The following is a 15,902-nucleotide window of genomic DNA, read 5'->3' as shown; positions in this document are numbered from 1 at the left end:
TGGAAAACGGCGACTGAGATCCGACTGAGAACAGGCTGTTTGAAAGTGCATGATCTCCTCTTTCAACTTTCATCTCATCTTTAATCTCCTGCTGTGTCCCTTCATCACCGCAGGTATGAAGCAGAGAACGCCTTTTTCTCCAATCTCAACCTAGCCGACTTCAACATCATCGACACCCTGGGGGTCGGTGGCTTCGGACGCGTCGAGCTGGTACGTGGCTCTGCATCCACGCGGTAACATTATTGTATACACATGCTGGCTACACTACAGGCTGCACAGTGGTATGGCTGACATTTGTATTTGAGTTTCTGGGTTTCTCGCCTGCAGGTTCAGCTGAAGAGCGATGAGAACAAAACCTTCGCCATGAAGATCCTGAAGAAGCGGCACATCGTTGACACGAGACAACAGGAGCACATCCGTTCAGAGAAACTCATCATGCAGGAGGCTCACTCTGACTTCATCGTCAGGTAGAGCCATTACAGTGGATCAGTGGTTAGCACTATCATCATCTCCTGTCCTGTCTGTGCTCCTGTATTCCTGTGTCTCTTTCCTCCCATATTTCAAAGACAATGTGGATTGCAGACCACAGGTATGACTGTGAGCGCGAGTGATCATCCGTCTACCTGTGTTGGGATGCAAAGAGAATAAATGAATGTATTATGAAGGGTCAGGGTTCCTACGCAATTATGGAAAAGTATGGAATTTGATTTTAGTATTTTCCAGGTCTGGAAAAGTATGGGAAAAAGTAAAAGAGAGTATGGAAAAATATTTGTTTCCAGACTATTGTCTATTGTGACTATCTGACTATTCATTTTTTTTTAAATGACACATTTCTGATGTCTAAATTGATGATGAAAAGCACATTTTCCATATCGCCCAGCCCTACATCTCACATGTGGCTTTGACTTACAGCTGAACATTTAGCCCACTTGCCTAAAAATACCGAGATATGATTATTCGTCCATAATATTGCCAGATAAACATTATGGAAGTGGTGCAGAAGGTTGTTGGTTGAGTCCCTGCATCAGGCTCTGGCTTCAGAAATGTTCACATGATGAGGGGAGAGCGAGTTTCAACTTGAATAATGTGCCTGTGTATCTTTATGCTCACACATGTATCTGCATATACTTGTAATGGATCAGTAGCGGCTGGTGCATTTTTGTCCAGGGAGGGCTATACCAAATATAGGCCTGGACAATGGGGTTGAAATTAATATGATAATCATAAGGATTCTTCTCAATATCAATATCATATGTTTCACGTATGCAAAATCAGTGTTCATCTCATTGAACTGAATGGTGATGTCAAACAAACCTTATATTTTCAAATAATATTCCTGCCATACCTCATTTGATCAGTTTTTAAGTAACATTTGCTTGTCATCATCAATTTAGACAGCAGAAATGTCACTATTAACACATTCACTGCCAACAACGTGTAAACACGTTTTCAGAATCCAGCTGTTGACTGCCAACAACGTGTTAACACGTTTTCAGAATCGATTTTTTTTTTTGGACGGTGGATCGTTGATCTGGCCCTTTTGCATCTTCTATTATACTGTTAGAGCCGCCGGGCGTGTGCAATCCATTCCGCCGACCCACTGAGTGGCGACGGTGCTCAGACTATTGAGTGTTGTTTGGCCAGAAACGCACGCATTCCAGCTGAGCTCAACCGAGGACCCAGAAGCGAACGAGCCTCATTCTCATACTGTAGGCGAAAACCTTTCACACGGGCGCACGGCGGTGGGGGGTTCCAAAGGTGGACTGGGTGGAAAGCACACTTTGAAGCGCGCAGCATAAAGCCTAGAGTCACACAAGGCTTCGTCAAAGCTCTCAACCGAAAATCCAAGAACGGATTAAGCCACATCCACGCTCGCCGACGAGGGGCCGCCAGAGAGGGAGGCTGCTGCTCACTGCTCAGACAGGCAGGAGAGACTGGCTTGTGACTGACAAACGCTGCTGAAATCCACCAGACACGCCCACGGAGGGAGGAGTTGTAAGGAGAGGGGGTGCGGGTGCTGCTATGGAGGAAATTACTGTTCAGAACTATATTGTTTATGTCTGATGTCTCACTGATGCCAAAAATAAATGGTTAAAGTGACTATTTGATTGAATTTCACAAAACTGCGATTATCTCAGCTTTTTGTCTCAGACGCTGAAACCATGCTGTACTCAACGGCTAATATCTACATAACTACTAACTCTACAAACTAACTCTTTTAGACAGAGAAAGCACACATTCTATTAGTACTTTTGTGAACTTTCTGTTCACAAAGTCCAAGCAGAAAATTATCCTTGGCTCTTGTAAAATGAGCCAGAATCCTCAAAAAAACCCTCTGGCAAAAGCTACCTACAGTAAAAAAAAAAAAGGCTGGCAGTGAATGTGTTAAAATAACTTCATATCATCACGATGATTCCACTGAAAGACAACAAACAATAATAGGAATTATCGTCCCCTCCAGCCCTAAATCAAGCAAGTAGTAACGGACGTTACTAGCTACTAGAAACGTCTGAAAAAGACAGTGTATTTCAACCAGAGAGACACATTTCTAGAATGACAGATGGTTTATTAGGTGATAAGATACATGAGCCTGTAGGCACATAAAGATAATTTATTTTTGGCGATTAGACTCCATCATAACGTCAGCTTGATTATGACGTTATGATCAGCAGGGGTAGAGCAGCCAGGAATAGGAATGAAGATTCCCCCCGTGGAGTCTAGACCTGGTGGTGGTGACAGATGAGGTCTTGGTCTTGATGGGGAAGCTTCTGAATCTGAGATCTCAGAGAGGACTGGAGGAGAATGGGGTGGAGGCGGGTCACAGGAACGTACTGGAAAGCAACAGATCACACAGAGAAAACGGAGAGCTTTTAGCTTTGACAGCTTGATGGTGATAGGCTGAATGGGAAAAGGTGTCTTACTCTGATTGGCCTAAAATAAACGTTACCTCCCACAAACAGTGACGCTAGATAGAAGCGGGAAAAGGGTGATTGATGACGTAATTTTATGAATGAGTGGGCGTGACAATAAGAGGTTTTCTCTTAAGAGGGAAAGAAGTGAATGACTGAAGAGCTGAATGAGTGCCCGTGACGACTAAGGGATTCTCCTAGAAAAGTGAATGCATAAAAAAGAAAGTGAATGATGATAATTAAGTCTCTCTTAAAGAATTTTCGCTTAAGCTACATTTTCTTCCTCTGTCTGTAGCCTGTTGTTTAATGGCGAGCTCAGGGTGATCTGGTCCAAGCTCTTTCACTCGATGCTTCTCCTGTAAAGTCCGTCTCTCAAACGGCGTCGTTTTGAGTGACTTCACAGAATTTTCTTTCTCCATTCTTGCAAAACGTCTTTTGTGTTTTATGGCAGTTGAAAACAAACTTCTTTGCTTCGCGCGCGTGCTGCAGGAAGACAACAAAGCCGTCGGCGGGGGACTGCTATGTTTATATATACTGCGTTGTGCGTCGCTACCCATCTACGTCAGTAGCCTAGCCTACGTCGCGACACTCACTCTACCTGACCCCACCTCCACCTGGTCGCTAGAGACGTGAGCCCAGAGCCCTCCCAAATCCCTTTGTTTTTGAGAGTGAACAGCGCATGTGCAACTACACAGATCCTGATACTCAATGATCTGCACTGGTGGAAACCGGAAGTCCCCGGACGGCGTCCGTGGCAATTCGGTGTAAGAAAATATTGACCCAAAAACAGTACACATGTAGATCATTATGAATCTACATATTTATTGCAGATTATATACTCACTATCTAATATTCACCTCGCTCATAAAAATATATATATATATATATATATATATATATATATATATAACGTTTTATTTTCCCCTCCTTTGGGTAGGTGGTAACCTGACTCCATCTGGCAGCGTCAGGTTAGGTAGGTGGGGCAGGGCCCTGGCGCCCTCTAGTGGACAGCCGCCACTGTAATGGATGTCAATATCTTGCTCCCCTGAAAGAAAATAAAAAAATATTTGATCACAAAAAAAAGAAATGTTCACATGATAAAAGCTGCTGGCTGTAAGACGCCAGCAGTGATGCTTCTTTATCATCAGTAGTTAGAAACACTAATATCGATAAGCTGATGAAGCAGCCTGGACAGTCCCTAGCTCTAGCTAAGTGAGTTAAACAGCTGGTGTGTACTTGTTCACTGGTTCAAATCCCACCGGTCTCACTCTTTACGCTTTCAAATCAGATGCTGAAGCCGACAATCTAGATGTGTTTTGTGTCGTTTAACACAAAGTACATTTACTCTTTCACTGTGGGTCAAAGTTCAGCAGTCTGTGGTTTCCTCTCTCATAACCCCCTGCTCATATCTCTGGGAGACACCGACCAGGGCTACTAAGTATTTATGCGTGGGAACCAATTTGAGATAACATCCCTCTTTTGTTTTCAGACTCTACAGAACATTTAAGGACAGCAAGTACCTCTACATGCTGATGGAAGCTTGTCTAGGAGGAGAGCTGTGGACTATTCTTCGAGACCGGTAAGATCTCATTCACCAGGTTATAGGTATAACTGCATCATGTTGATTATGTCTTATACATATTTCAGCTAATGGCAGTGATATATCAGTATCCAAAACATATTGCTGCCAACCAGTGTAGGAATTTAGCCAGGGGCAAAAATGTCCCAAGAAATCTCAGCATGCCCCTAAAAAACATGATCCAGCGGGCAAAAATTGCCCACAATATTTTGATAATTCTTTTTTCATTTTTCATTTCATTTCCATTTCCATCTCTAACACATACTCAGCAGCACCGGCAAGCTGGTTGCCAGAAGAAGACGAAGAACACATACACAAACAGCACTGTTGTTCACACTATACAAGCGTATAGCAACTTTATACAATATAATTCGTATTTTTCAAAGTGCCCCCATAATTTTGTAAATGCCACCAGTTTTTAGACAGTGGGGGCAAAAGTTGCCCTCAAAATATTTGTTTAAATTTCCTACACTGATGCCAAAAAAATGTATGCATATCTACTCACTTGATTCTCCATTCAGCAATGTTGTCCTCTTGGCTTTCAGTGGTTCATTTGAAGACTCAACCACCAGGTTCTACACAGCCTGTGTGGTGGAGGCCTTCGCCTACCTGCATTCCAAAGGCATCATCTACAGAGACCTCAAACCAGAAAACCTTATACTGGACCACAGGGGCTATGCCAAGCTGGTAAGAGTCCGATCTACAGTAGAATGCATTAAAAACCATTGATTTGTCTGAGTCTTAAAGCAGTTTAATCTCAGAAGACTGAACATCTGCAAAAAAGAGAGAAATCAACTCTGGGAAATACTGCGACCTGATTTAGCGTGCATAGTCCAGACTTGATGTGTGGAAATGGTTTCAAGATGCTCATCTAAGATCTTTCTAAAGATGCTCTGATGTACACATAAATGCAAAAGCATGTTTAGATGATTGGTCATTAATACAATAGTTGAGGTTATAAGTCTCTGTGTTGCCAGTTTGTATTTTTTGGCAGAGCGCCCAACCAGAAGATGGTTTTATGTTTTTCAATACTTTCTACCAAAGCATCAAACTAAAAATGTTACATTTGGAAATGCAGGATGGTAGAGGCACAGTAGGGTGGCCTGCCCCTGCCATCCTGCATTTCGGAAATTTGCGTATGTGGTCGCAGCTATTGCGAATTTGTGCATGTTTTTTTTCTCTCTCATTTGTCTGTGTCTGGTTGACAAAACACACCTCTCATGCTGTTCTTTAGGTGGACTTTGGCTTTGCTAAGAAGATTGGGTTTGGGAAGAAGACCTGGACCTTCTGTGGAACGCCCGAGTATGTAGCCCCAGAGATCATCCTGAACAAGGGCCACGACATCTCAGCTGACTACTGGTCTCTAGGAATCCTCATGTTTGAACTCTTAACTGGCAGGTACACACAAGCCTGCATGTGACCTTAAACACTTTAATTTCTTAAACGTCTTCCCTTTGATGACAATCAGTATTCATACCATGAACTGTCAAATACAGTATATCCACCTTAACAGACATTCAGCCTAGTATTGAGTCTAAACACTGAGTAAAGTCTGAACAACTGAGTAAAAAATGGCCACCGCAGTAAGAAAATTTCACAGATTTTCAAGTGAAATTAAGTTTCTTACAAGTGGCAATATCTGCAAATCATTCCATTATATCATCACTTCATTCAATAAATAATCGTGAAACAAGAAATTTTCCAGCCTACTGGCAATTTTCTAATCTATTTCACCTACATCACAATTTCAAGATTCAATTTTAGACTAAATGAATTGTTAAGGGGATGGTTTTCTGGAGAATAAGAATATTGTTATTCTATTTTATATATCTAAAGAATAGTATTACTAGTTGAACATCAGCTAATATCTTTGCCACTCACATGCAGCCCTCCCTTCTCCGGCCCTGATCCTATGAAAACATACAACATCATCCTGAGGGGGATCGACATGATCGAATTTCCAAAGAAGATTACCAAAAATGCTGCCAACTTAATCAAAAAACTATGCAGGTGAGCGTTGGTTTAGCTCGTTCTGATTGGTTTAGGTGTTGTTGTTACTGTACAGACCGCGTTGGTTTTGCTCGTTCTGATTGGTTTAGGTGTTGTTGTTACTGTACAAACTGCGTTGGTTTAGCTCGTTCTGATTGGTTTAGGTGTTGGTACTGTACAGAGCGCTCACCATATGTTTTTCCACTGCAGGGATAATCCGTCAGAAAGACTGGGAAACTTGAAAAATGGTGTCAAAGACATCCAGAAGCACAAGTAAGATCATGAAATACCATTAATATGGCTCATTCATAATTTTTTCTCTCACCAGATAATTATGCAGTTAAATATAACATCATATTTTTTTGATTTTTTTGTGTGTTTGTGCTTTGTCTTTTGTTAACTGTTTTGAGACCGTCTGTTTTGTCTTGTCTATATTTGTGCACCGAAAAAAAATGAAAATAATATATAAAAAATAGGCCTATATATCATCAAGTGATTTGGCAATGCTGTTCTTTGCTTTTTGTTCAGATGGTTTGAGGGCTTTAACTGGGAGGGCTTAAAGAAGGGGACACTGACACCTCCTATCATCCCTAATGTAAGTCACTCACTCTTTAGAAGTCTTCTCTCCCTCAGTTCTAGGCAACATAATAATAATAATCAAAACTCATTTGTTGCTCGTCATCACGATATTTCTTCACTCGATTTGTCTTTGTGTGACATCACCAGGTGACATCAGCAATCGACACAAGTAACTTTGACAGCTTCCCAGAGGACAACGAAGATCCGCCACCCGACGACAACTCTGGCTGGGACGTTGATTTTTGAAATCCATGGGCCAAAACTAAAGAGAAACTCTTCTTTTGTCGGTTTTGGAGGCCATCTTGAGGACATGGCTGTGTTGTAAAAAAACTGCATTAAAAATGAGGAAGAGGAAGAAGATACAGGGATGGACGGCAAACCCTCTGGGTCACCGATATGCCTTCACTTCACTGTGGCTCTGGATCAAGCATTTAGAATGGGACTGCTGTAGCACTTCTCCTCAGTGATGTCCCTTACACTCAACTCACAAGGCAAAGAAAGTGCAGACACACACACACACAACACACGCACACAACACACACACACACACACACACACACACTCAATGGAGCCAGGTTTTCCCATGAATGTGTCTGTTCTAAATATTGCTCTCGGATAAAAACGAGTGTTAAAAATGTGATTAAACAAAAAGAAGGGGTGAAGATTGAAATTTCTTTTGCTGATTGTGCGGCTCTTCAGCTGTTGCTTCAACAGTTGGCCGACTTTGGGGAGAGTGTTCAATGTTACTGTATTTGTTCCATTTGACGTGCAGTCAGTCACTGATACTTTTCATGGAGGGAAACCAGATCTGCACACTATGGGGTTTGCAAGTCAAACAGGTATCAAGTGCTCATGACTAACCTGAATGTCACTGATTTTCTTCTCCTTACATGGAGACATCCATATGGCCTGTAGTGTGCACCGTACTTAATATTTCAATTCACAAGTTACATTCTCACACATGCACACATACGGCTGAAATCAAAATACTTAGTACACTTTATATTAGAGTAACCTACCTTAAAAAGCACAAAGACCATTATGTACATTCAATGGGGAAGGGGGGGGGGGTTGACTTTTCAAGTGCCCTGCTTCAACTTTAACCAATCACACACACCTACACAAACATACAATTACAGTTATTATTTCCATCAAGAAATGTGTCATTATGCACTTGAGACCATTTAACTGATAGAAAATCAGCTGTTGTGTTCTAGCTAGCCTTTATGTTATGTTAAGCATCAGTAGATACAAGTCAAACCTCCAGTGCCGTCAGCTAATATGCTTCAAATCACACATATGAATGCTTCTGTCCCGCCCAGTTCTGCAGCTTTGATTTCAAATCACCCAAATGCCTCGTCCCAATCAACCAAACCGGACATCCTCTGTTCGCTCCTGTAATTTTGACATAACTGTGAACATGGTTTCAATGTCTTTGGTGCTGTTATTGATAAATTATGAGGAACGGTGAGATGAGAGCACTGGTTATTGTGTTTGTATGGTGGTGATATGTGCGTGCTTTATTATTTGTAATGCATTTGATTTCCTCCTTTAGAAAATTTTAAATTTTGTGTTGATTTGTAAACTTAAGTGAACAATTATTTTATATCACTTGACACCTTGTTAAATTGTGCTTGTGGTATTTTTTTTTTTTTTTTTTTTTTTTTTTTTTTTTTTTTTTTTTTTTTTTTTTAAGAGGATTAACCATGTTTCTCATCCATATCTTCACCACTCCCTTACTTTTGGAGGCAACATTGACATGACTGACGTGACGTGACGTCATCTAAAGACTATCTTGACCCAACCTTATTTTCATCAATATCGTCTTCTAGAATTCCCCAAACTTCTCCGGTGGTGAACGACCAAAGGAGATATTTTGTGAATGCACCGATAACTTTGTCCACTAGCACCATTAATCTCATCATCTCTCACATCATGTCCAATAATCGATAATCAAGAGCATAAGAGTTGAAAAATGCAAGTGCCTTAAATCAATGGCATATGAAATTAACATCACAAGACCTTTTCAATGCTGCATGAACAAATATACACCTCACACTTATGTGTCCTCTTAGATGGCTGCTTCTCATCCTTTGTTATATTCAATAAATACATTAATCACTATGGAAAGAGAATTTCTAGTCATTTAATGGCTGACCAGAGTGTCTATGAAACAAATTCCCTGTTTATGATTTAATTCGCAGGAACAATTCTGTCAAGTGTACAATGGTGTACAATATACAAGCTCTCATACCTGATGGGGCTGCACTGACATGCCTTCTCTAGATGTGTAATGGATGTGGTCTGAAGTCAATTGGCCATGCCTCACACAAGACACTAGACGTGTAATGGATGTGATCTGAAGTCAATTCACACAAGACACCAGACAATGGAGACTCATTGCTCATAATGACCATCCATCAAGCCTTTTATCATGCAAGCTGAGCATTTAGAGATGGCGAGAATGATTTGCAGTTTTGAACATACCGTAGATATGAAACAGTATTCTTGTGTATATTGTTGATAGCGTTGATCATATTCTATCATGATCAATTCTCCTTTTATTTGAAAGATTTGTTTTGATTGATTTGGTCCAACTCAGCGCCAACATATTTCAACCCAAGAGGCCAGACAGACTGCGATACTTCATAAATTAATGCATAAACGTCACCACATTGCCGGAGTAGGAATGAGGAGAAACTCTTAGTTCCAGGCATACATACCGCATAGATCTTCTTTTTTTTTTTTTTTTATCACAAAGCCTTATCCATGTCATCACTTTCCAAACCACTGGTTCTGAGTCATTTGTTGATTGCCTTCTGCAATGTTACCTGATATTTGCCTTGTGTTATGTTGTGTTTCTGCTGTAAATTAATTTTGCAGAGTGCCTAGTGTAAGATTTTTAAAATTATAGAGTAAAAAAAATACTTTTGAGTGGTGTTTGTCTCTTAGTTATTTATTTGAACGACTCAACATGCATTATGATTCAAAACGTGCTACTGTATTGTGAAGGTGCAGTTTCCTTTCTTTGCCACATGAGGGAGCTGAAGGTAAGTTGGATCTCTTTCTTAGCCCAACTGCCTCAGCCTGATGCAAAATGTCAACATTTGATTTGTCAACTCTCAGCTTGATATAAAATTATCAAAACATTTTTCTCCAATAAACTCGCCTCATAGATAATAACCAGTGGGCACGTCATCAATTCAGTGTTAAATGTAGGCTAGATTATTTATTCACCTTCCTGGCCTCAGTGTTATTCACACAACAAATCTGTTTGGGGACAGGGAAATGGCTGCAACCCGTAACAACAGGGTGACACTTCTGTGAGATCAAAGAGGATCAAAGTGCATCAAAGGAGCTCACCTTTCCAACACTAACATTTAGTAAAGTGTAGATAAACGCTCCACTTCAAAAGATATACAGCCATTCAAACGGCGCAAAGTGCCACAGTGTTTGTCAGGTGTCTAAAAAGGAGCCTTTGGAGTGGAGCCGGAGACACATGCACACACGCACTTCTGCAAACAAACGCGACCAGCAGATGACGTCCTAGTGCCAAGGTGACTTTAATAGACAAACCAAAGTGGCCTTTTCCATCAACTTCAACACCTGCAACAAGCTTTTATCAGCCATCGGATGTTGAGATTCTGACACTGATATGGGGGGGAGGGGTTCAATAGCTAAATAAATACCTAAGTAAATCAAATGTTTTTCTCATTCAATCTTGAAATGAAAGAAAACGGCTAATACACTCAAGGACTCCCACTTGTTTAATTGTAAACAAGTGGGAGTCCTTGAGTGTATTAGCCGTTTCGTTTCCGTTTCGTTTAGCTTGTTTCGAGAAAAGACGATCAAGAAAATGATACTAGTGCAAGAAAACTACTGAAGTTATACTGTGCAAGTGTGCATTGGCGGAAAAGTAAAATGATCTCACTTGGTTGTCAGATTGGGGTCAACTATAGTCTGAGGATTGGATCTAAATATTTAAATGGTAAATTTCCTGTCAACATGGGCATTTTTTGCAGTGTGGGAGCGCAATGCGCAAAGGGTCAGCGAGCAGGACAGATCACAGTTGCCTTTTATCTCGACGTGCCAGTCAACCCTGAAAGGCCTCTCCACGGAAGTCCATTAATTCGGTAAACTTTTCACACTCCTTAATGGTCTGCATATCCTACACATTGATGTCCGCCGCTAGTGTAATCAAGCACACTTTGGAGGATAATTGCCCCCTTTGCAATCAGAAGGATCAAATGAAGTAGTTAATCGACGAGAGTAACTTCAATCAGTCTTCACACAGCCAGAGGGGCAGCAGTTAGGCTACTTGAATGTCAAAGGATCTCTGGATGTCAGCGCAAAGCGAATCATCAACAGCTCTCACAAGGCAGGGGCAGAAATACATCTGCGTTTATGGCGAAAGAAACAAACAAAATCCATATTGCTGTTAACTTGATTGATTTTTGACCAAGCAGTTAAGGACATGATGTTTAAGGATCTGAATAACTTGTTGATGCGGCATTGTGCGTAAAGCTAAATTACAGTGAAAATGATTCAAAAAAGAAAAGAAAAGAGAGAAGTTTTGAACATTTTGTAGGCTATAGCTTAAGTTCTATTGGAGAAAATAAGACATTCATAAAATACTACCATAATGGCAATGAATGACAAGGATTTAGTCTCATATTCAGCCTTAAAATTGTTTTATTTGGAAATCAAACAAAAATCAATAATAAGTCTACCAGTGGGGTGATATAATTCCACTTGTTTCCAATGCAGTGTAACTTGTTTCAGATGGCTTTTAAAACAGATGCCATCACGCCAATATCTTGACAGAAACAAGGCAATTATAGGCTACATTAGTGCCCTATAATAAACAAATGACACTTGTTCTTAAAACTCTTCATTCTTAATGGAAACAAGTGAAGTTTATTGACATGTTTATTTTCATGTGTTTAAATAAGATTTTAAGACTCAGTAATGGATAAAATAGGCTATATAAGATATTTAACTCTGCTCTAGATTAATTAATACCTTGTGAAGTTGAATATCTGTGCTGTATGTCGCCAAGAATGCAAGTGATGGGCAGCCAGTCAGTCAGACTTTGCTGGTCATTATTATTAGCCTACACAAACATTGTGAAACTCAATGTTGTGCAGGGAGAATGATGGCCATTTCCGTACAGTGGGGCTCTCTTTGAAATTCCACCCCTCCGCCTTTGTTGTGCACAAGGAGGGGCGGGAAGACAAACAGGTCCACATGTATAAAGAGATCATCCCGGGGCTGTGCGTCTGTCAGGAGATCTCCAAGCATCGCGCTGAAGGAAACTTCTCTCTAGAGCTTTGGATTCATCAGGACTCAACAACACCCACCTGGACTTTGCCACTTATAGTCTCTCGCTTTCCCGAAAGAAAAGGGATTTTATTTAGTCTTGACTTTGCAGCAGCATCTAAAGGGAAACCAACCATGCAGATACCCTCGGCGCGTCGCTTCATGGCTGTGTATCTCACGCTGTTTGGATACTTTGGGGATGTTTACGCAGGGACGCTTCTGGTGAACTCAAATGCCATCAAAAACTTGCCCGGTGGTGGAGGTGCCAAACCCGCCGACACGGTCAGCCCGAGTCCTCGCACCTCACCATCCGGTAGCATGGGACACAAATTACCCATGGACACCTTGCAGGTAATTACCCCATCCCCGTGCGTAATATCAAGTCTGTGCGCAGGAGAAAAGCTGACATAGCCCATAGCATAGCATAGGCATATAGCGTATAGGCTATAGCCTAGCCTACACACTTCAGCTTTTCTGAGTAATATTGTTACATCAATGACACCCTTGCTTTTGTTTTTGATCGCATCACAGCAGCCAAGTGTTTGTACGGATGATGAGGAGTGCGGAGCTGATGAATTCTGCAACGACGCCCGCGGTGCCTGCCTGCCCTGCCGCAAGAACAGGAAGCGGTGCGCACGGGACTCTATGTGCTGTTCAGGAAGCCGCTGCATCAACGGTGAGCAGCAGCATCCCATAATAATAAACAAATAAATAAAGAAACACTGGAATGTACACTTATCAGTATTATTTGATATATTGATAGCTTTTGAAAAGTCTGTCTTATCTGTGACACTGACACCAAGACGTGTCCTTTAGGTATTATTATATTAATAATTAATTATATTAATAATATATTATTATATTTTTGGGCAAGAGGTGGAAGATTGAATGTCGTCTAAATGCAGCTCTCTCCTGTCCTTTGTCCCTTTCAGGTGTCTGCCAAGCAAACGATATCGACAGCATAGACACAGTCACTGTCACTGGCTGGCACAGACACAACAACTCCATGGAGCATCATGCCAAGAGGCCTCAGGTTGCCCACGGGCATCTGCCCCACTCTGTGAAAGGTGAGTGTTCTTTTGAGAATGCGATGTGATCTGCGACAGAACGTGTAACATTTCGGAATAGCCTCCATTGATCGCCATACGTTCAAGTAATAACATGGTAACAACGCAGTAATAACACAAGAACTTCTCTGGGATCTTCTCGTAACGCATCACCATTATTATCTGTCTCCTCTCTCTCCAGGTCAGGAGGGCGACACCTGCCTGCGGTCGGCAGACTGCTCCGAGGGCCTGTGCTGCGCCCGGCACTTTTGGTCCCGCATCTGTAAGCCGGTGCTGACCGAGGGCCAGGTGTGCACGCGCCACCGCCGGAAAGGCGCCCACGGCTTGGAGCTGTTCCAGCGCTGCGACTGCGGCGACGGCCTGGCCTGCCGACCCGAGAGGGGAGAGCGAGACCATAGTGTCAGCAGGACTGCCGGTCGGAACCTACACACCTGCCAAAGACGTTGACACACACACACAGCCACACACACACTCACACACACACACTTACACACACAGCCACGAAAACCCACAAATCAGTCACAGACACTGACCCAACACATTCAGTCTTGCGTACACCAGAGATGCTGACACACACGTATACATCCAACACCTAGAACCTTCTTTCCTGCCAAAGTCGCTGACACAAACACAGCACCCGGAAGGATAGACATGATTCCTGGGGAAAGCGATACACCCAGAGGGATGCGGCAGTGGAGGATGGACTGATCCAATTCCCCATCAACAGACGAGGAGTCGGAAGTTAGGAAGTGACATTTCAGAGGTCTTGGGAAGATCGATCGGTGTCATGGAAAATGGCAGAGCTGTTTTGTTTCTCTTTTTATGGAACTTAAAGCTTGAGTTATTGCAGTAAATTACTGTATTGTAAATATAACCTGGAGGTGGCACTTAATTGAAATATTGAATTCTGTCAACACCAGTATTATAAAGACATGGTGCTGCATGGTTCATTTCCAGTATTGTAAATGTGTACACAATATATTGTTATATACTATGTAAATGACTATATTTTTAAGTTACATGTAAAGAAAATGTGAATATATTTGTTTTATTAAACATCACTCCGATAACCTTAATATTTTCCTGCCCTCTCCTTTGTTGGCAATTGATTTTTCTGTTTTGTTCAAACGCTTGGCTATGTGAGTTACAGAAAAAAGTCTCTATAGTAAGAATGCGTTTTTGCTGAAGATGTGCTGAATATCAAGTATTTGCAGTCGTTAAGGGCAGAACTATTTAGTCCAAATATTCACTGAAAAGGAGTCAGGGGGTGGGAAAACGTTTCTGGCATTCCAAAATAACAACCATCCCCTTCTGGAAAGCAAGAGTTATTTGAACATTCACTCGGTGGTATTTAACTCCTGGCCCAATCTTTGCAGATCAGCGGTTGAGGCTAGGGGTGGATGGTTTTGAAATGTTTGGCCCGGCTATCCTTCTCATACTTATTATGCATAATTGCTGAGATATGTGCATACTTACAACAAACATACAGGTTTTATTGAATCATTACCGGCGCCTCAAGACAACACATCCTGCTAAAGCCTGTGTGGGGCAGCGTTGACGCTCCATCAGGGCCGTGTCATCAGGGGGAACATTAAAGACGCGACACAGGATGCTGTCGTATCAAATGATAACTGCAAAGAGGTAATAACAAAGTGTGTGTGTGTCCTGGCGAGTGTTTTGCCACCTAAACCCTTTGGTGTTCCTGGCTAGTTTCTAATTATACCGTCCCTGCCTTCATGTGAAGCCGAGCAGATAGCTAGCTATCCAAGCTAAAGCCTCTAATTACTTCATCTTACTCAATCTACACAAGGACTCGTGAAACGAGGTGCACCACACCACTTTGAGTTTTTGTGATGCAACGCGAATAAAGGATCTTCATTCTCAATCTCCAATCGCACGGCACGCCACATTTCCTGCCTGTTGTGCAAGAGATGGGCTCTAATATGTAGGCTATGAATCCGGCCAAATGCACCCCGGGTGCCTGTAATTAGACCCGTTTAGATGAGAAGATGTGAGAAGATGACTGTGCTGCTTTCTGCTCGATTCTCATGTCACATCAAAAGCCTCCAACATCTCATCGTCTGTTTATATTCACAGAGACATATTTGGATATATTTTTGACGTTTCCCCCGTGCTTCTTCCGCCTGGGAGAAAGGCAAGGTTGACTTAAGAGACTGTCATGAAGATAGATGCATTGTCAAACAGGCAGACAGACGGAGAGACACAGCTCCATTTATCCAATTTACTATTGTCCATTCCCCAGTGGTCATTAAGAGTAATGGCAGCATTGTCAGTGTGCAATATACTGTGCAGCCGGAGCCAAGTCATGTTTGCGGGGGTCCTGGAATCTGTGTGTGTGTGTGTGTGAGCCTGTCATCATTACACCAACCACAAACTAACACAGGCCACAGGCATGTGCCCTGACTCCAGGACGGCCAGGGTGTGTGTGTGTGTGTGTGT

General features: G+C 42.0%; 2 protein-coding genes across 3 annotated transcripts in view; both read left to right on the top strand.

Annotated features, from left to right (window-relative positions):
- Positions 1–7,491, top strand: part of LOC310789378 (cGMP-dependent protein kinase 1) — a gene marked incomplete at its 5' end in the record, with an annotated part of 118,819 nt that extends 111,328 nt beyond the window's left edge. For both annotated transcript variants that reach the window (XM_083651014.1, XM_083651013.1), the window contains 9 exons: positions 114–210; positions 328–467; positions 4,399–4,488; positions 5,034–5,175; positions 5,723–5,886; positions 6,376–6,498; positions 6,688–6,750; positions 7,006–7,072; positions 7,204–7,491. In XM_083651014.1, coding sequence (XP_083507140.1) covers positions 114–210; positions 328–467; positions 4,399–4,488; positions 5,034–5,175; positions 5,723–5,886; positions 6,376–6,498; positions 6,688–6,750; positions 7,006–7,072; positions 7,204–7,302 — 985 coding nt within the window. In that variant the 3' untranslated portion in view covers positions 7,303–7,491. The remainder of the gene's footprint in view (positions 1–113; positions 211–327; positions 468–4,398; positions 4,489–5,033; positions 5,176–5,722; positions 5,887–6,375; positions 6,499–6,687; positions 6,751–7,005; positions 7,073–7,203) is intronic.
- Positions 7,492–12,406: 4,915 nt separating this feature from the next.
- Positions 12,407–14,503, top strand: LOC310788772 (dickkopf-related protein 1-like). Its single transcript, XM_083650347.1, has 4 exons — positions 12,407–12,726; positions 12,907–13,051; positions 13,308–13,442; positions 13,624–14,503. Exons 1-4 carry the CDS (start codon positions 12,511–12,513, stop codon positions 13,887–13,889), a joined length of 762 nt encoding a protein of 253 aa, XP_083506473.1. The 5' UTR covers positions 12,407–12,510; the 3' UTR covers positions 13,890–14,503.
- Positions 14,504–15,902: the final 1,399 nt, after the last annotated feature.

This window comes from Poromitra crassiceps (genome assembly GCF_964638095.1).
Source record: "Poromitra crassiceps genome assembly, chromosome: 14".
Lineage (NCBI taxonomy): Eukaryota > Metazoa > Chordata > Actinopteri > Beryciformes > Melamphaidae > Poromitra > Poromitra crassiceps.
The sequence above is the reverse complement of the archived record's forward strand: the minus strand, read 5'-3'. Positions and strand labels throughout refer to the sequence as shown.